At 39.4% G+C, this 20,912-nt stretch overlaps 1 protein-coding gene across 1 annotated transcript in view; it reads left to right on the top strand.

Annotated features, from left to right (window-relative positions):
- The window catches only part of AQR (aquarius intron-binding spliceosomal factor), a gene marked incomplete at both ends in the record, with an annotated part of 102,278 nt that extends 99,172 nt beyond the window's left edge, over positions 1-3,106 (top strand). Inside the window, one exon of the mRNA XM_080707045.1 lies at positions 2,792-3,106. Within this exon, the coding sequence (XP_080563171.1) occupies positions 2,792-3,106 (315 nt within the window). The remainder of the gene's footprint in view (positions 1-2,791) is intronic.
- Between the last annotated feature and the right edge of the window lie 17,806 nt (positions 3,107-20,912).

Genomic DNA, 20,912 nt, shown 5'->3' on the forward strand with positions numbered 1-20,912 from the left:
CAGAGAATATTTTTTTTCTATTTTTTTTAGGTGAAACTATCATATATTTATATATTTATTTTTCAGAAAAAAAATCTATCCTGATATGGAATATGTACTCTAGATACCCAAAACAATCTTGAAAAAGAACAAAGCTAGAAGATATATATTTTCTGATTTCAAACCATATAAAGCTACAATAGTTGAAACAGTGTAGTACTGTTCTAAAGGCAGATATATAAACCATTGGAGTTAAATAAAAGCCTAGAGCTAAATTCTTCCCTATATTGTCAAGTTATTTTTGACAAGGTTTCCACGAACATTTGGTGGTGGAAATAATAATCTTTTAACTAAATATTGTTGAAAAATAATAATTACATGGAAAAGAATAAAATTGGACCCTTACCTAATCCCATATACAAATATTAACTCAAAATAGATAAAAGACCTAAATATAAACCTTAAGACTATAAACTTTTAGGAGAAAATCTTGGTCATAAAACCTCACAACATTGAAATTGGCAGTGATTTCTTGGATATGATTTCAATGGCACAGGCAACAGAAGAGTATACAAACTCCCTAAAAAATAAAAAAAATATTGTATATCCAAAGACAATGTAAACAGAGTTAAAAGTTACTAATAGAATGGGATAAAATATTTCCAAATGCTATATCTGAATGTATATTAATATTCCAACTAGAAATTCTAAAAATTAACAACAATAAAGGCAAACAATACCATTTAGAGATAGGTAAAAGACTAACATAAATAATGAATCTCCACAGATAACCAATCTTAGTTGTCTGTTAGATGGAAAATCTTGTTTCTCTGGTTCTGGTGTGTGTTACCTATTTCTTCTTTGTAGTCAATCTCTTTGAGTATTTTCTCTAGCGCTGGTTTTGAAGACATAAATTCCTTCAGTTTCTGTTTGTCATGGAAGCTTCTTATTTCTCCTTCTAATTTGATAGAAAGTTTTGCTGGGTAGGAAATTTTTGGCTGGAAGTTGTTTTCTTTCAGAGTTTGGAATATGTTACTCCAAGCCCTTCTGGCTCTCATGACTTGGTTTGGGAAGTCTGGAGTGATTCTAATTGGTTTGCCTCTGAATGTCACTTGGCCCTTTGCTTTTGTTGCCTTTAAGATTCTCTGCTTGGCTTCCACATTGGTCATTTTGACAATTATGTGGCGTGGGGATCCTCTTCTCCGATCCTGTCTAAAAGGAGTTCTATAAGTTTCCTGGACCTGTGTATCAACCTCTTGCTCTATGTTTGGATAATTTTCTGCTATTACTTCCTTGAAGAGATTGTTGATCCCTTTGATTTCACTTTCTTTTCCCTCCTCTATTCCAATTATTCTTAGGTTAGCTCTCTTAAAATGGGCCCATATTTCTTCAGTATCGGATTCCTGCTGTCGGATATTTTTTTCTAGATTAGAAACTATGCGTTCATTTTTGGAATGATCATCTTCTAAGAGCGAGATTCTGTTCTCCATGTGGTCTAATCGGTTGTTTGTGCTTTGAATTGAAGCCTTTACTTCATTAATTGCATCCTTTATCTCTTTTTGGCTCTCTCTGAGTTCTTTTCGAAGCACCTCTATTATTTCTACAGTTATTTCCCTGATTTGATCTTCTAGAAATCTCTGATTTTCTGTTTTATCGGGTTCTGATGTTGTGGGGTTGTGGGCATTCATTGCTCCAGTGTTATTCCTCTTTCCCATGATTTCGGAAGTTTGTGCCTTCTCTGGGTTCTTCCCTTGGGTCACTACGACTTCACTTAAGGTGCTCTGGTTCTCGAGTCTGTGGTATCTCAGACCCCACTACTCCTTTACTGGGTTGTATCGCAGAGTCTCAGACCCAGGGAGTCGATACAGGCTGCTTTAGACTATGGGGGGTGCCAGGTTGCACGTTCTCCTATGTTGTGATATCTCTGCCACCGCCCCTCCCCCACTGGGTCAAGTCCCTGGGAGTCAGTACTGGGATTTCTCCTCTGTGGCCCGCAATTTGACTCACTGTTCTTGAGTACGCAGATGTAGCTGTACTGGACTCGGTGAATTCGCTGCTGCTGCCGCCGGTGGCAAGATGGCGCCGCTGCTACGCCCTGGCCGTGAGGCTGGCGTATTTCTTCTTGGTTTTGAGTTTCACTCTGAATCCCTGCAGTGTGTGCTGAGCTCAGCCACTGGGAGCTTTAGATGCTCCCTGGGCCGAGAAATCCCGCCTGGCTGTTCCGGAGCGGCTCACCTCGGCTTGCTGTAGCCGTCCGGTGAATTCGCCGCTGCCGCTGGCAGTAAAGCACTGCTGCCGCGTCCTCGGGCGTGAAGCCAGTGTATCTCCTCTGTGGCTCTGAGCTCTGTTCTCAGATGCTTTCTCTCTGGAGCCTGGTGATTTTTTTTGTTTCTCTGGTGTTGGTGGTTTCTGGCTATGAAAGGCGCTGATTTTGTGGTAATGGAGATTGGTTGTTAGCGGGGCTCTTAAGCCCCGCTTTTCTCGGTCTGATTTATTTTTTATTTTTTATTTTTTTGCGGGTCTGGGATGGAACCCAGGGGCATTCAACCTCTGCGCTACACCCCCTACCCTATTTTTTATTCTTTATTTTGAAACCAGGTCTCAGTGAGTTGCAGAGGGCCTCACTAAGTAGCTGAGGCTGTCCGCAAACCACGATCCTCAGGTCTCAGCCTCCCGAATGCTGGGATTACAAGCGTGCGCCACCACGCCCAGCTGAGGATGATTTTAATATAAGAGCTTAACTTTATAAATCACAGTGGGTTTTGTTTTGTTTATTCATTTGAGCTCACATTGTGTTGTTTTATTATATCAGACTTTCTTACAACTACCACCTGCTATGGTTGAAGACAGTGAGGAATTTCAGAGTCAGGAAACAGAATTGGAAGGAGAAGAAGATGCCATGCTTGTTCAAGGTGACGTCGAACCAAGTCCAACAGATGCCAGCAGCAGTCAAGAGACCCTGGTTTTCCAGCCTGACAGCACACCCAGCCATATAGGAGCTGCTTCCAGTCCAGAAGCTGACTCTCTGCCCCAGGAGGTTACTGCCACCACGCCAGGAGCTGAGGCTATACCAGCAGAGGCTGCCACCCCTCACAACACTGCATCTGCCCCAACAGAAACGGACTAGCAGAGCTGCAACCTTGCTTAGGACATTGCATTCATAAGACCTAGGGAAAGTTACTTTTTGTATTTTACACTTGCTCCTGCTGTTTTAATGGCACTGACTAAAGATAATTCCTTAAAGTTATATGTATATGAACAATCCAATTTTATTTGCTGTGAGAAGGACAAATGGCCATTCCTTTAACACTTTGATCACTGAGTGTATCTGTTACCATACCTAAATTAAAATAATTTTTTGTAGACTACATAAGGTGTACTTCACATTTTAGTGCTGTTCTCTAGAGAAAAGGACAATACACTAGAACTAACCATAAATGCCCTTGAACAAGGTTGAGGAAGTGTTTCTTCTGTCATACTATCAGATACTCAAGTTTCATTGCCTTTTTTCTTAGCCTTTTGACTTTCTGTAAAGACATAAACAGCCATAAGGTAAAGATTCTCCAGTTAATCAGGGAGGTTGTATGCATTTTCTTTCTTAGACTCCCAGAATGCATTAGAATCACCTAGGGTATCTGTTTATTCTTAAGGCCTACCCTAGACCTAGTGAATGAGAATCCCAAGGTTAGGGCAGCTTCTCCACAGCAATAGTGTTTGGGTTGCTGGCAGAGCCTCTCCATAAGGCTGGTGAGGCTGAACCAGGATTTGTCATTTAGCTAAACAGAGACTTAGCAGATCTCTTTGGGCAAGCATTAGGACCCAGAGACTGGGCAGTGAGCATCAGTGAACTTAACTCCATTGTGCAGGTTGGAATTCTCCCAGTGCAGAGTTTTGAGTGTACTACCTTGTTTAGTTTTCTTAGTAGATAACCATGCACACGGATACCTTCAGGTCAAATGTGCACCAAATAGGAGAGCAGAGGTACTAGGGCCGGCCTTGCCTCTCATACTTGGTTAGCAAACTGACAGCATTGGTATTATATTGAAATTGGTAGGAAATGCAGAAGTGGGCTCTACTTCAGATCTATTAAATCTAAGTCTAATTTCAGCAAAATCCTCAGGTGATTCATACACACTGTGGCTTGGGAAGCACAGTAGTGAGATTGCTGTGCTTTCCTCACAAGAATGAGGCTATAATGGTAAGACTAACAGTGGATGTGACTCATGGTTTCTGAGAAGTGACTTCTGCCTTCAAGAACCCTGAGCACAGTGGCCAGAGCAGGAAAAAAAAATAGATGGACACATCTGTGTGGGGAGGAAGGAGATGTTGCAAACTTGTTCTCGTCCCCATTTTTATTATCTGCTACAGTGGTTGAGGGGAGCCTTTCCCCATAGTGTATCTACCTACAGATTTGACCATGTTCAAGGAGCCTTTGAAAGAAAAGCAAGGACTACATACGACTGTTGAAATACTTCTGGTCCTGGCAATTTGAAGGACACTTCAAATTAAACCCAGGAAAATGGTGTGTGTGTGTGTGTGTGTGTGTGTGTGTGTGTGTGTGTGTGTGTTGGGATTGAACCCAGGGGCATTCTACCTCTAAGCTATACTCCTATCCCTATTTTATTTCTATTTTGAAAATAGGGTCTCAGTAGGTTGGTTAGAGTCTCACTAATTGCTGAGGCTGTCCTTGAAACTATAACCCTTCTCTCTCAGCCTACCAAATACTGGGATTACAGGCAGTATTATTTTTGAGTGATTAGTGTTTTCTCAACTCTGCCAGGCTGTGGTGGGTGATTCACACTCTTGCCTTACAAATTGTCTTAATGCTTAAGAACACTTGTGTAAATGTTGGGAGAGGAAGGGAGAAGTTAGGAGATAAAAGAGCAGAAATTGCAAAGGAAATCAGAGTGGGAAACCCTGGTCTGTGGGTTATCAGAGGAAGGATCAAGCCAGAAAGTCTATTACATAATTTCTCTGATATAAGAATTTGAAAGCAGGTGTTGTGAGCATTATGGAATTATTTTCATTTGTGAATATATGGTATCAGGCTAAGCAAGTGTTCTGGAAAGAAGCTTTGCTATATTACAATCTTTCCTGGAAAACACTAATTTTTTTTTCTCTCTACCCTTTAGAGAGAGTATGAGTTAGGATACTTGCAGCAAAATAAGACAACTGTTAGCTTTCTCAAGCAATTTTCAAAACACTGTAAATCACTATCTAGCTGGGTGGTCATGCTTTTTTTCTTTGCTGTTTGGTTTTCTACAACATTCAAAAGCAAATTTAGGTGGGAGATGGGTAAATCCTTTGTCAAAGAATTAAAATAGGTGATAGGGAGTGGGATTAAATTGTTCACTTGCTGCGAAGGCTTGCAGTTGACTGAAGAATCATTAATTTTTTTTTTCTTTTGAGGTACTGAGAATGGAACCCAGGAGCATTCTACCTCCGAGCTAAACCTCCAGCCCTATTTTTTATTCTTTATTTTGAAACAGGAACTCACTGAGTTGTGAAGGGCATCACTAAGTAGCTGAGGCTGTTTGTGAACCACGATCCTCCTGTCTCACCCTCCAAAATGCTGAGATTACAAGCATGCACTGTCACATCCGGCTCAAGAATCATGGAATTTTTAAGAGAAATTTAAGAGGCTTTTTTTTTTTTTTTTTTTTAAATAATGAGGAATCAGAACTGAGAGACTTAACCTGGCTGGCAAATAGGGAAGACGGGTAAAATTCAAGTTCACAGTCCTAAGGCAATGTCTTGTTTATGTTTTAAATTGAGAATGCATGAGTGATTGCTTCACAATTGGAGAGTTTTCTATTTCATTTGGGTTACTATAGACAGGCTCTGCATCCCTGTGCCACTGCAGACTAGTGCTCCCATTGCTCTCCCTTCTGTTTCTCATATTTGAATATGTCATGATTTGGGGTTCTATTTTTAAAAGGAAACTAAAAAGATGCATGCTGAGAGAATGAGCATGGAATGAAGCAATTTCAAGTATTGAGACTTTTCTCCACAAAATGCTGAGTTAAGAAAGTTCACTACCAGCAGCTGAGAATAAATAACTCTATTGATTTGGGCAAGTGAATGAGAAGATGTAAACATTATCCAGACTCTTGGTATAATGATAAAAGTTGGTGTGTTTTGCTAGATCCTGCAAGAAATTGCATAAATGGGACATTGGTGCTTCTATAGAAAATGAAATTTTTCTGATCAGGAGACAGGATGATCTTCAAAAACTGACTTTTGGACTCAACCTGACCTGGCTCAAGTTTTTCTTAATCTGCTCATCAACCTTTGGCTTGACTCTAGACAATTTTTATAATCTCTGTAAGTCCCAGTTTCTTTATAAAACATTAAAAAGACCTTTTTGGAGTTATTTTGTTTTATGGAATAATATATGTGATAATATCAGGCTTCTAGGTACTCAGTAAATACCAGTTTCCTTTCCTCATTTTCCCCCAAAGCTTTGTGATACATAGAATGTTGCCAACTAATCCTGACCTGAGCACTTAGCTGGGTGCCTATCTGGGGAGCACAGGGGATGATGAAGGGACATGTGGCAGTTGGCTCTGGAGGATCTATCAAATACTGAGTTCATGGACTAGAGACCTCTGAAGTAGTCTGTTACAACAGTTTCTGCTGCAATTCAGATTCGAGCAGAGAGGTGTGGTTAGAAGGAAGTCACTAGGCCTCATCAAGCTTCTCGTGGGGAGCTGAGAACCTCTTTCAATTCTGAATCCATAAGGCCCCACCTTTAAATTGTCCATACTGTTGCATTTACTTGGCTTTTCTTATGTGGGAGTCATTCAAATGGTATCCTCAAAGATGTTTTTCAATTAAAATAAAGTACAAAAAGATATTTCTAAAAAACAACCATTTGGCAAGAACCAGAAGAGCTGTTTAAGATAAAGCAGCACCTTGCTTCCTGTGAAAGACACTTGGCCATTAGCCTTTGTAATTGTCAAGCAATCATGTGAATAGATATTTAGATGAAACTGGAAGCTGTACTGAGCCAAGGATGGAAATGAAGATGTGTGAGGATATTTTCCCTTCATCCATTGGTACTCTTCAGTGCCCCAAAGGGTTTTAATTAAATGGGACCCAGAAGCTTTGGCCACTCTGTTTTTTCTTCCTCGAGGCAAACCTTAGCTCAGTCGTCTGGTGTGGCATGCTAGCTTTCTTCACTTAGCTCTCTACCTCTTGGCCTCTTTATACTTACTCTTTATACGTGTTTTAGTGGCTGGTTAAACTTTTGCACTAACGTGCTAAGATTTCTAATCCCATTATTGCTAGCATATGTTTTAGAAGATACTTTTTAAAAAATATACTGAAAAGCAATTTCCATGGTCAAATAAGTTTGAGAAATTAAATGAATTATTATTACCCTTTTGCAGAAACTTGATGCATTGTTAACTAACTAAAGGTTCTGAGCACTCCTGCTGAAAAGAACCATGTTGAATTTTGTTTCATCTAGCATTTCTCAAACATTAGACCATAGAACCTTTTTTGAGTGGTGGTGGTAGTAATATCTACATTTTCTTAAACACAAATTCTTAAAACACAAATTGGGCACCAATATCTTTACATCAGCAATACTTGGGACTCCCCTTTAGAGAATAAAACCCCAATACTTTCTTTAACCAGAAGTTGAAATAACACAGCTGAAGAGGAAATTGGAGGTGAGCAATTTGTACAGAATGTCATATTGCATTGTAATTTATTGAGTGTCATGTGGCCTTAATAGCAACATCCTAAAAAGGCAAATTAATAAAAGTTTGGTCAATGTACCATGATATTCCTTTAAGTGAGCCTCCTAAGAAAAGGTCACTGAACGTTCTGTTTGCATTTCAATTTGAGGCTCCAGAATTTCACACCAAACTTCTCACTTCCTACCATGCAGTAAGTAGTTTATTTTCTAATGTCTCATTTTCTTCATTCTTTGTTTCTTTAAAAAGTTTAAGTTCTAAGAAGAGAAAAAGAATTGTTCAACATAGCTCGGAGGGATGGGCCAGAAATAGGAGAAAATAAAGGCAAATATTTTAAAAAGGAGTACAATTTAATAACATTAAACACAGAGGGTCCCTAAAATTTCCTTTCATCCGACATGTTAAATTCTCTCTTGGTTTATCTCCAGAAATGAGCAACCCCACAATCCCTTCCCCCTCCACCTCGGGTTTAACATTGTACATTCACCCATACTTTGTCTTGGCAATATAAGTTCAAAAACCTCATAGCTCCTTCTCCTTAAGAGATGTTTGGCTTCGTTACACTAAGCTCATTTGAGAAGCTGAGTATTGAAATGTTTTAAAAAGTCTACAGTTCTGGATATTAATAATCACATAAAATACCATCTTTTCCTACTTAAGGTCATTGGTCATTGTGGCCATTTTGTTTGTTTGTTTGTTTGTATTCTTCTGACTTTTAGTCCGGTAGTTTACAAACTGAACTCAGAGTGCTTACTGTGTTACTGTGTTTTCATTACCCCTTTGCTTTTAGTAGCACCTCCAGTGTGCTGGTCTCCTTCAAACTCTGGCCGACTGCCAGACTCAGTGGAAGAGTAGACCTGCTCAGTTTGCATTTTATTTCGCTAGTTGACTACTTTTCACAGAAGTACTTCAGTTCAATGTAACAGCAAGTTGGAAGGTGTCTTTGCAATTCAAATTCTGTGTATTCATAGACTATTGAGAGCCTACTGTGTGCTAGGCAAAAATGCCAAAAGCAACCCCAGTAGTTTATGGATGAGAACACCAAGGCATTGGGTGAAATGCCCAAGATACTACAGTAAAATAAGCCTACTAAGGAATCCCTGGCAGGGTTAGCATGCCAGAAAAGAGAGTCAGTTGTCAAAATCAAGATAGGAAATAAGAGGTCTGCAGAAAGAATTACCCAATGTTTGCAGTGTCTATACTTAAGGGTGAAAGCAAATTAGTATTTGTAGTTTGAAAAAGGTATGAGGACACATAATGGGAAGGGGCTGTAGTAGGTGGAACTGTTTTCTATAATACTAGTTAATTATCCTAAAGCTATTATGCAGAACTGGTTAAATAGCACTCAAAATAAGAGTGTGTGTGATTTCTAGTAAGGGGCCAGATAAAATCTACTAAGATCTGTACTTCAAAATCACTGGTTCGGTCTTTAAGTTAATTCTTTTTTTTTTTTACACTTTTTTTATTTTTGTGGTGGTACTGGGGGTAGAACCCAGAGGCCTTCTACTTCCAGGCTATACTCCCAGACCCATTATTTTATATTTTATTTGGAAACAGGGTCTCACTAAGTTGCTGAGAGCCTCACTCAGTAGCTGAGGCTGGCTTTGAACCTGCGCGATCCTCCTGTCTCAGCCTCCCAAGCTCAGGGATTACAAGCTTGTGCCATCACGCCTGGCTTTCAGTTAATTCTTATCACAACCCCCACACTGGTACATTTGAAAGTTAAAGGAATATCCATGTGAGTTAAAGTTTCCAGGAAATTAAAATTCAAAGAAAGATGCTCTTATATAATTACAGAAATAAGTTTTTAGGGACTGTCACTGCAAACCTTGATTTAGTTGAACTCATTTAAAGAACAGGTTCATCTGAACAAATGGAGAATGTGTGCTCTGTACAGAAACCTAGCGTGAAAGGGTCATGAATGTCAACTACCGTCGGTACTTCAGGAATTATATCGACCAGGTGGCAGACTTAACCTGACATAATAATAGTGAGCATGGGACATTTTTGGTTCTTGTCTAGAATTAACAATTTCTAGAGAAAGGATCACCATCTCTTCACCTAGCTAGTCTAAAATGTCCAGTGTGGGTAAAATGAATACAAAAGTCCCTGCCACCAAACTTGGCATTCTCAAGACAGATTGAGGGTGTCAGCCAGGAAGAGTTCCCATATTCATGGGACATGACATGAAGCAGGACACTTGGGGATTCTAAAGCTGAATATATATATATATATATATATATATATATATATATATATATATATATATGTGTGTGTGTGTGTGTATATGTATATATATATGTACATATAATCACATGAAGTATGTAGGCTTCTAGAAAAAAATGACACAAGGTTATTTTGCAGGTGAAATATAATCTGCAAGTACTAGAGCAGTCCTCATTTATATACATTTGTTAGTCGGGTGCAGTGGCACACACCTGAATCCTAGTTCTTTGTAGGTTGACACAGGAGAACCACAGGTTTAAGGCCAGCCTAGCAATTTGGACCTTGTTTAAAAATAAAATGGGACTGGAGTGGACTGGAGTGGTAATTCAGAGGGGTTCAGTCTCCACTACCAAAAAAAAGTTAATATTTTGAATAAGGAATGCATTCATGTGATTTCAGAGATCAAAAACTAAAACCATATTTTGGGAATTTTCTCTCTCTTCAGCCCTTTACCGGCCACACAGTTATATTCCCTATCAGCAACCACTATTTGTACTTTTTTGCATATTTTTCTAGAAATATTTTCTATCTACTAAAACAAATAGAAATCTGTAGCTTTTCCCATCTTTTTACAAATCTAGTATAACATGCAATATCACTTTGTAATTTTTTGCACTTAATATAAGTTGAAGAAATTTTTATAACAGTATACAAGGAGCTTCATTTTACAGTTATAGACTATTCCAAACATATGGAGGAGTCTTATTTTGCATCAGATTTAATTTAACTATCTCTCAATGGTGATCATTTAAATTATTTCTGAACCTGGGTGTGGTGGCACTCACTTGTGATCCTAGGCGTGGTAGCGCTCACTTGTAACCTCACTTGTACTTGGGAGGCTGAGAAAGGAGACTGCAGGTTCGAGGCCAGCCTCAGCTACTTAGTGAGGCCTTCCACAACTTAGTTTCAAAATAAAGAATAAAAGAAAGGGCTGGGGTGCAGCTCGGAATTAGAATGTCCCTGGGTTTCATCCCCAGTTCTGCAAAAATAAATAATTTCTGATATTTTTATAATAGCCAATTACTACAAAGAGTAACCTGGTGTTGAATTACTTTATATTATTTGAATATATTTCAAGGCTAAATCACTACAAATGGAATTAATGGACCAAAGTTTATGTCCATTTGTAATTTTAATAGACATTGTCTCATCCTTCCTAAAAGTGTGTCCAGCTATGCCCCCACAGCAAGGTGTGAGACAAGTCATTGGCCCAGAGTAGCCTTCCCAGGACTTTGTGTTATGAAACTTGGGGTGTTTGTCATTGTAACTGGATGGTATTTCAGTGTCTTCTACTTTTGTGGTATTAGGGATTGAACCCAGGGGCAGCCCAATTTTATTTTATTTTATTTTTTTTCATTTTGAAACTAGGTCTTGCTAAGTTGCTGAGGCTGGTTTTCAAACTACAGTCCTCCTGTCTCACCCTTCCAAGTACTGGGATTACAAGCATGTGCCACCACGCCAGGCTTTTAGTGTCTTTTTTTTTTTTTTTTTTTTTTTTGGGTGGTACTGGGGGTGGAACCCAGGGGCTTTCTACCTCCGAGCTATACTCCCAGACCTATTTTATATTTTGTTTGTAAACAGGGTCTCACTAAGTTGCTGAGAGCCTCACTAAGTAGCTGAGGCTGGCTTTGAACCTGTGTGATCCTCCTGTCTCAGCCAAGAGTGGGGATTACAAGTGTGCGCCACCACGCCCGACTATAGTGTCACTATAAACTACTTTTCTCTTACTAGAGTAAAATTAAGAATCTTTTCTAATGTTTAAGATAATTTGTATTTATTTTTGTCCACCTTTTATGATAATCTTTTGGGGGGGATACTGGAGATTGAATTCAGGGACAGTCTCTACCTCTGAGCTACACCCCCAGTCCTCCCTTTAATTTTTTAATTAATTAACTAATTAATTTTGAAACAGGGCCTCACTAAGTAGCTGAGGCTGGTCACAAACCTGTGGTCCTCCTGTCTCAGCCTCTCAAGTACTGGGATTACAAGGGTGCACCACCACGTCTGGCTGATCTTTTTGTTTGGATATATTTCTCATGTACAACATAAAATTGACTTTGCTTTGTGATCCCGTTGGAAAGTCTTTTTTTTTTTAGATATTTATCTCTCGTACATTTAAAGTCTTCCTCCTCTTTTATCTATGTGTGTTCCCACATGCGTATCTGATGGTTCTGTCCCCACAGTGGCTGCTGTGAGCCTCCCATTGAGTATCTTGTTTCTCTGTCCTCCGCCAGCCGTCCAGCCATCCCAGCCTCTGCTCACCTGTCCCGATCTTTCTCAGCAGCCATTCTCACCTACTTTGGAGAGTACAGATGTTTCTGGTTTTGCTGAAAATGATATTTATCTTTCTGTTTCTATTTCTGTTTTCTGGAAGTAGGATCATTTTTCATAATTTCCAAGGGGGTGAAGGATAAGATGCCAGCTTTAAAGTAATCAAACTAGGTGGCCAAAAATCTTGTTTAAAAATGACTTCAACTGGTGGCGCATGCTTGTAATCCCCATACTTGGGAGGCAGAGACAGGAGGATCGTGCTGGTGCGAAGCCAGTTTCGCTGGCTTAAGAGACCGTTTCCAAATAAAAAGTATAAAATAGGTCTGGGACTGTAGCCTGGAGGTAGAAGAGTTTCCAGAAGCTCCAGTACCAACAAAAAACAAAAGACAAAAAAACACACAAAAAAATGACTTCAAATGCCAGCACACACTTGTGATCCCAGTACTTGGGAGGCTGAGACAGGAGGATCACCATTCGTGGACAGCCTCAGCTACTTCATGAGGTCCTCTGCAACTTAGTGAGACCCTATTTCAAATTAAAGAATAAGAAAACAAAAAGGGCTGAGGGTGTAGCTTGGAGGTAGAATGCCCCTGGTTTCTATCCCTAGTACCAAAAAAAAAAAATTACTTTAAAAATAATTTTACTTTTCCAGTATGGTGGTTATGGTGGTTTCTCAGATGGCAGTGTTCATACTAGAAATATGAATAAAATGTGAGTTCTACATCATTCCTAGAAGATGAGGCAAAAGGTCTATGAATGGACTCTAAATATCGGTATTTTTTTTAAGTAGGTAAACTCCCTTCGGTTTGATGTCAACCACGTGTAGGCCACATTTTTCTGTTGAAGAAAACTTCTTATTTATTTATTTTTGTGTGTGTGTGGCAATACTCCCAGACCTATTTTATATTTTATTTGGAAACAGGGTCTCACTAAGTTGCCAAGAGCCTAAGTAGCTGAGGCTGGCTTTGAACCTGTGTGATCCTCCTGTCTCAGCCTCCCAAGCGCTGGGATTACAAGCGTGCGCCACCACACCCAGCTCGAAAACTTTTTATTAATTTACACTGCACATTCAGAAAAGTACACAAATCACAGGTGAACAATTCAGTATTTTTTATAAAGCGAATACAAAAATGTAATTATCACTCAAATCAAGAAACAAAACTTTGCCAGCTCTCCAGAAATTCCCTGTTGGACTCTACCATTATTATTCCCTGCCAAAGGGAAACAGTCATGGCTCTGGTATGATTAGTTTTGCTTGTTTTTTTTTTTTGTTTGTTTGTTTGTTTAAATAAATGGTATCATATAGAAAATGCTTTTTATATCTGCCTTTTTTTGACACTGGAGATTGAACCCAGGGGCATTCTACCTCTGAGCTACACCCTAAGTCTTTTTAGTTTTTATTTTGAAATGGTATATTGGTCAGGGTTCACTAGAATCACAGAATGTACAGAACATGTATAGAGTAAAAGGGGATTTATCACAACCCAAAATATTTCTTTGGATAGATTTCAGATTTATTTAAACCAGTGTAGTCCCAAGTTTCTGACTGCAATGAGAAGCTAGAAGAACCAGCACCTAGTGAAGTGATCTAAGCTGGAGCCTCAGAGTGACCACTAATTCAGTCCCAGTCCAAGATGAAAAGGCCAGGAAACTACAGAGAAATGATGGTGAGGGTCCAAGTCCAAGACCTGAAGGCTGGTATCTCAGACAAGAGAAGATCTGCTTTCTTCAGGAAGAAACATGCATGCCTTCACACAACTTTCTCCTTTATCCAGGTCCTGTGCCTATCTGACTGTGCTGCCCACATTCAGGGCAGGACTTCCCCTTCAGTTAGCTCTTACATAAACCAACCATCTCATCAACACGCCCAATCACACGATATTAGATGTGTCGTGTTCCAGTCAAGTTGACAATCCAAACTAACTATCACAAATGGTCTCACTAGGTTGCTGAGAGTCTTGCTAAATTGCTGAGGCTGGCCTTGAACCTGTGATCCTCCTGTCTCTGCTTCCCAAGTATTGGGATTATGAGCGCCAGTTACCAAACCTGGCAATGTCTGCACTCTTATATACATTCCTCTGTATGACATTAGGTAGGAGTCGGTAGATGAGCTGACTGAACATTGTTTTTTCAAGAGTATCCCTGCCCCCCCACACTGCAGTGGCGCCTTTGTAGTCACTGTAAGGGTCAAGGGTCAGCTTCTGGAACCTCATTATGTTTCTTTGGCATAGTTTCCTTTTCTGAAGTGTCAACATGTTGCTGTTTTAATTGTTATAGCTTTATAATGTCTTCATGTCTGGTTATATACATCCTTTAGCTATAGTTTTGGCAGGCAGTTACTTGTGGATTAGATGCATTGTTTTAATTGTTGTTTCTAAGCTAATAATACACAGGTGTAGAATACCTTTAAATATCGAGATTATACTTATCTTGAATTGAGATAAATTCTTTTTTCTATACTGCAGAATAAGAAAGCTCTCCAAAAGAGTTTATACAAAGTTGGTGTCACCTTTTTAAGCACTTGAAACACTTCACTAGTGAAGCCATGGAAGACTGGAAATTTCGTTATGGGAAGGTTTTCAATTTCAGATTCAATTTACTCAGTAGTTTAGAACTGTTCTGTTTCTTGTGCTGGTGTTTGGTATGTGCTGGTTATGGTATTCTAGGACCTTTTCCATTTCTGCTGAATTTTCTTTTTTTTTTTCTTTTTTTCTTTTTTTTTTTTTTTTCTCTTCTTTTTGGTGGTACTGGGGATGAAACCCAGAGGCTTTCTATACTCCCAGACCCATTTTATATTTTATTTGGAAACAGGGTCACACTAAGTTGCTGAGAGCCTCACTAAGTAGCTGAGGCTGGCTTCAAACCTGTGTGATCCTCCTGTCTCAGCCTCCCAAGCACGGGAATTACAAGTGTGTGCCACCACGCCCCGCTGAATTTTCAAATTTGTTTCTAAAAGTAATCTATATATTTATGTTTCTAAAAGTAATCTCTATCTTCATGGCACAACTTTAGCTATGCTCCACGCATCCCATATTATATTTTCATTAGCACCCAGTTCAAAATGTTTCCTAATTTCTATTGTGAATTGTTTTAACCTGTGTTTTCTCAATTTAATTGAAAATGTTTTGGAATGTTTTGTGTGTGTGTGGTACTGGGGATTGAACCCAGGGGCATTCTACCTCTGAGTTGTATCCCCAGCCCTAGTTTTTATCCTTTATTTTGAAATAAGATCTCACTAATCTAGAGAGGGCCTCAGTACCTGAGATTGGCTGAAAACCTGCAATCCTCCTGTCTCAGCTTCTCAAGTACTGGGATTATAAGAGTTTGCCATCATACCAGGCTATTGTTCTTGTAAGTGGTTAACTCTGTGTTGTGTGAATTTCACTTAAACATTTCACTTTCTAAGAAGTATTATTACTTAATTTCTAAGCATTTTGGGCATCTTGTTAGGTTCATTTCACTATGATCAGAGAACATAGTCTGCATGATGATAAAACATTCAAAGTTTTCACAATTTTTGTGGTATGTATTCCATGTACACTTTCAAAGACTGTACTCTGTAGTATTTGTTCTGTGTAAGTTAATGATTTCGTTCAGATCTCTTATGTCATGTTTTTTGAATCTGCTTGTTCTGTCAGTTACTGAGAGGCTTGTTAAAAAGAAACTTCAGATTGATTATAGCTTTATTAATTCTTTTAGTTTGATATAATACTTTGTGTATTTTCAGGCTACATTATTAATAGCACAGAAACATAGAATTATAACTTTCTAATGGAGGACTTTAAGTACTGTTGCCCTTTTACTTAATATACATTTCTTGCCTTAAAGTCTACTTCGTCTTATATTAACATAGCTATACTAGCTTTACTTTCCTATTTTTCTACTCTCTTACTTAACCTTCCTGTGTCCTTCTATTTAGGATTTTTCTGTTGGAAGTAACATGCACACATCATTGGGCTTGGTATTTGATTTTATCCTGCTTAAGTTGCTTAACAATTACTACAGAGTACACAGTCTTTGAAAGTACACATGGAATATATAACACAAAAACTGTGAAAACTTTGAACGTTTTATCATCATGCAGAATACAGAATATGTTCTCTAATCATAGTGGAATGAACCTAAATAATAACAAGATGCCCCACATGCATAATAAGTTATGCATCTCTGGCAGAAGCGTCGACTCCAGGGTAATGGGCAAAGGCTGTCGCTCAGCCTGGGTAGCAGCCTGAGCATCAGTGTGCTGGTTTGTGTCAGCTCTTCTTGCTCCCCAAGTCCCACAGAGGTAATGTGCAGGGCCCAGACGGACACTGCACACTCAGTAGGTTGTAGAAACATTGTGGAATCCCCTACTTTTATAGCAAGCCGCAAACAAGCCTGCTCCTCGTCCCAGAGGTAAGCTATCACCTCGCCCCTGAGGCTCGTGCTAGGTTGCCAAGGCGACCTTAGCGCGCCTTCCTTCCTTCGAGGTGGACTTCCTATCATTAGGGTGTGACTCTTGCCTCAAAGTCCACCTTGTGTATTAAGATAACTACACCGTTTTCTTTTGATTGGCTTTGGCATGGGCATTCTGTGTCATTATATATGTGTTTTCCTCTGTAATCAATGCATATAATTAGACAATGTTTGTCTTTTAATTTTTATTTATTTATTCTGTAGTACCAGGGATGGAACCCAGGGGCACTCTACCTCTGAGCTACACCCCCTGCCCTATTTTTTATTCTTTATTTTGAAACCGGGTCTCACTGAGTTGCGGAGGGCCTCACTAAGTAGCTGAGGCTGACCGCGAACTGTGATCCTCCAGGTCTCAGCCTCCCGAATGCTGGGATTACAAGCGTGCGCCACCACGCCCGGCTAAGGTATTATTTATTGTCTCATTACCTCCTATCCTATTAGTTTATTAGTAATACATTCTTTTTCTAGTTATCCTGAAGATTGCTATGGACATTCTCAACTTACTACAGTCTACTAAGGATTAATACCTCTTCCACTTCCCACATGATGCCAAGATCTTTTAACACTGTATACATTAGCCTATCTGCCTTGTTACTGTTCTCATACTTTTTATTTTAATGTAAATTTTTGTAGAAAAATGTCCACTAATTAAAACATTACTATTATTATTGTTTTATAAGTTAATATTAGATTTACCATATATTTACAGTTTCCATTACTCTTCATTGCTTTCTACATTTTTTGTGCTAACATTTGGCATAATTTTATTTTTTTAGGAAGAAATGAATCTTCTGAATATTTCTTTTAGTGAAAGTGTGCTGCTGAGAAATTCTCTGTTGTTTATCTGGAGATACCTTTATTTCCCCTTTGATTTTGAAGAATATATTTACTATATATAAAATTATAGATGGTTGTTTTGGAAAAGTTGGCTATCAATCTTTTGTTGCTTCCTTAAAGATTCATTCTCTCTCTCTCTCTCTCTCTCTCTCTCTCTCTCTCTCTCTCTCTCATTTATTTATTTGTCTGCTTTTCAAAATTATTATCTTTGGCTTTGATTTTTTCTCATTTGCCTCGAATGGGCCTAGGGGCAGCCTGGATTTCCTCCTCATTTATCTTCCAGCACACTGATCTCTTTAGCTCTGTTCTATTGGCTGTTAAACTCATCTATTGAGTTATGGTTTTAATTGTAGTTCATTTCATCTCCATCATTTCCATTCAATTTTTGATTATTTAGGCAAATTCCAACTCTTTGGTGAAACTCTCTATCTTCTCATTGGTTTTCTTAAGTATGTCAGTCAATTATTTTTGTATGTCTGATACTGGACCCCATGCCCATGTTTCTGTTTCCTGGCTTTTTCTTTCAGTCCTCTTGCTCACTCTGTGTGGAAGCTCTTTAATGAATGCCTAACTTTGCATTTGAAGCACGCACAAGTTCTGGGTGATATTTTCTTCCTCCAGGAAGGACTGAACCGCTCCTCTCACCAGCACCAAAGGCAGGTCTCTCAACCCAGCTGGGCCCTGGCTGCCCCCAACCTGCCACTGTGCTGGTTTGCTGTCTTGGAGAAGGTCAGCTCTGGCTCACCCTTGCTCCTAGGAGGCAGCCCATGAAAGTGGTCCCAACACATGCCTGGGAGACTTTTTTGGAACTAGTCCTTGGCAAGTTCTGAACTGAGTTATCTCTGTAACATCACGAACTTGCTAGGACTTTGTTTTTTTTTTTTTTTTTTTTTTTTTCTCTCTCTCTCTCTCTCTCTCTCTCTCTCTCTCTCTCTCTCTCTCTCTCTCTCTCTCGCCTCTTGTCTTTGTCTTGTACAACTTAACTAGTGAATAACTTGAAGGAAATCACTGCCAATGATGGGTTTGTAGTCTTGCACCCTCTTCTGCCTTGTCTTGAGGCTACAAGTCTTGTAGCTTGGTAGTCTCAAACTTCACCTTTTATCTTCCATGAGTCATCAAATTACCTAAAGCTTCTGTTTCTCGGGTGTTTGTCCTATATCAAATAGAACTTAGAGGTAAAGTATTATACAGAAAGTTAGGATCCCTGAATAGCCACCCCAGGAAGATTCTCTTTTTTTCTAGTTCTGGCAATCTTGGTAGCTTTTTGGCATTTTCTAGAGATTTTTTTCTTTAATTATGCCTAGACTTTTTTTTTAGTTCATCATGGTAAGAGTGAAATTTGGATAATTCCATCCCAGCTAGCCTTAACTGTTAGAGAAACACTGATTTCATGCTTTATTGTGCCAATTTTTGTAATGTCCCATTTCCTTTACCACACTCTAAGTCTCTATAGAATTACTCTTAGTCCTCAGTGTGGTTAGCCACTGCCTGGTTCTTGATGATGTTTGGCTCTTTTTTTTTCACCTCTGGAATCTCTAGAGCCCTCTGCTAACACAACCTCCAACCTCACTCACCATCTTGAGATTCATTAGGAAAGTTAAGAATAAGACAAGGGCCAGCCCTGCAGCTTCGGGACACCCTGTTGCTGTTGGGGCTCAGAGCTCAGGCATTAACAAGTGCAATACCAGGTTTTCATGAATCCAGAGCTCATATACTTTTAAGGGCCATGTTTAAGAAAAAGAATATACAGTCACAGAGATAACACTAGGTACAAGGCTCCACGTAAGAGAGGAGTCTTGACACTTAATTAGAGTCATACTGACCACCCCTGCCTGGGGTTTGCAGTCCTCATTTCTAGCTTTGTCAAATTATTAAGCATGTCCCCATCCACTCAGCTGAGACCATGTACCAATGCTGTGCTTTCCCGTGCTCCCTCTCAGTCTTCTCAATTACCCTTAGATGTGGCTAGTCCTGCAAAATCTCCACTGTACTACTCAGAAAATGCTGCTAAGTCTTATTTGTTCAAAGAAACCAAATTAGTAAGTGAGAACTAGGATGCGAACATTCACCTCAAAATCTACTATTCTCTAAACTGACTCAAAATATAGTCATTTGATTATATTTAAGGAATCTGGCCTGAGGCCCTGATTCATAGCAGGGTCTGTTATGTGTGATGTTATTAGCACAGTTGATTTTGAGAGTACCATATTGACCCTAAGTTCACTTTTCAGCCTGCTGGGTAAAGACGATGAACTCTCTGGTCAGTATTTTGCTCATCATAGCCATGAGTTCTCTTTGGTTCACTCACCATGGTTATGAATTTATTTACATCATTCTTATTTAAAATTGTCTTGATTACTTATGAATCCAGTGTCACAGAAATAAATCTATGTTGGCATTTATTCCTAATGTGTACTGTAGTGTAATTTAGAATACAGTAAGAATGTGTGCTCATGATCATTTTTTAGTTATTACAAGAAGAGTTGGTACTCATCTAGCACCAAAAGAAAAACCAAGCACACCTATCTCATCCTAGCAGGATGCGGAGCTGCGCTGCTTCCTCTTGTCAGCTCTGCTTATGTAACTCGGAAGAAGAACACTCACACCATTTAGCAGACTTCCTCAGCGAGGGTTTGGTGTGCAGCGCCCTGCCAAGCTTCCTATTAGTTATGGAGAAAAGCCACTTGTATTCTGAAATTGCATATCAGCCAGGCAATCACCACACAGAAATAGCCTCTATGAAAAAAAAAGCAGTGCTATATTTGAAGCCTTAATCATGGTATTTATAGACCTGAGTTTAGTTCTATCTGGAAATTTTAACATTATACAGTAACATTTTGACTACCAAGCTACTCGGAGGGAGAGGGGATGAGATGTCTGATCTACTTAAGCTTTCTGAGTAATGAAGAGTTAATCACAAGGAATTTTTCTGTTTGCCATTTTCTGAATGCCTTTTAAAAATTGCCTGAGTCAGTTCACAAGAGCAGAATGCCACTGATGAGGTAACAGGGGTGGGAAGATCAGAGACGTATGTTCTCAGATTTGTCATTGATGCATCAAAATCCACCACCAGAGATGCAGTCTAATGGTTTAACCTCCTCTCTCATATTTCAACAAAAACCACTTGGGTTGACTAACACATTATACAGCTTGGCGTCAACAAGTTTATCGGGACATTTCCTGAGAGAAGATTTGAAAAGATAGCAGGTACTTGAGCTGAGTACCTGGGTTGAGAGGGCAGTTTTGCCTGTTTTAGAATGCTGCTGTGGGCCAGATAGCAGACAGTCTGCCCTTCCTTGATGGCACACTTTCCCACAGATTCAGCACATACACACTGTGACCCAACTTTCCTCCTTCTCCCTGCTTCTGAGATGCTCACTGCCCCCATGGCCTAGTCTTGGAGCTGGTGAGGGAAGCTCCACTGAGCAGCACCAGGAGGGG

This window comes from Muscardinus avellanarius, assembly GCF_963383645.1.
Source record: "Muscardinus avellanarius genome assembly, chromosome: 12".
In the NCBI taxonomy this organism is placed as follows: Eukaryota; Metazoa; Chordata; class Mammalia; order Rodentia; family Gliridae; genus Muscardinus; species Muscardinus avellanarius.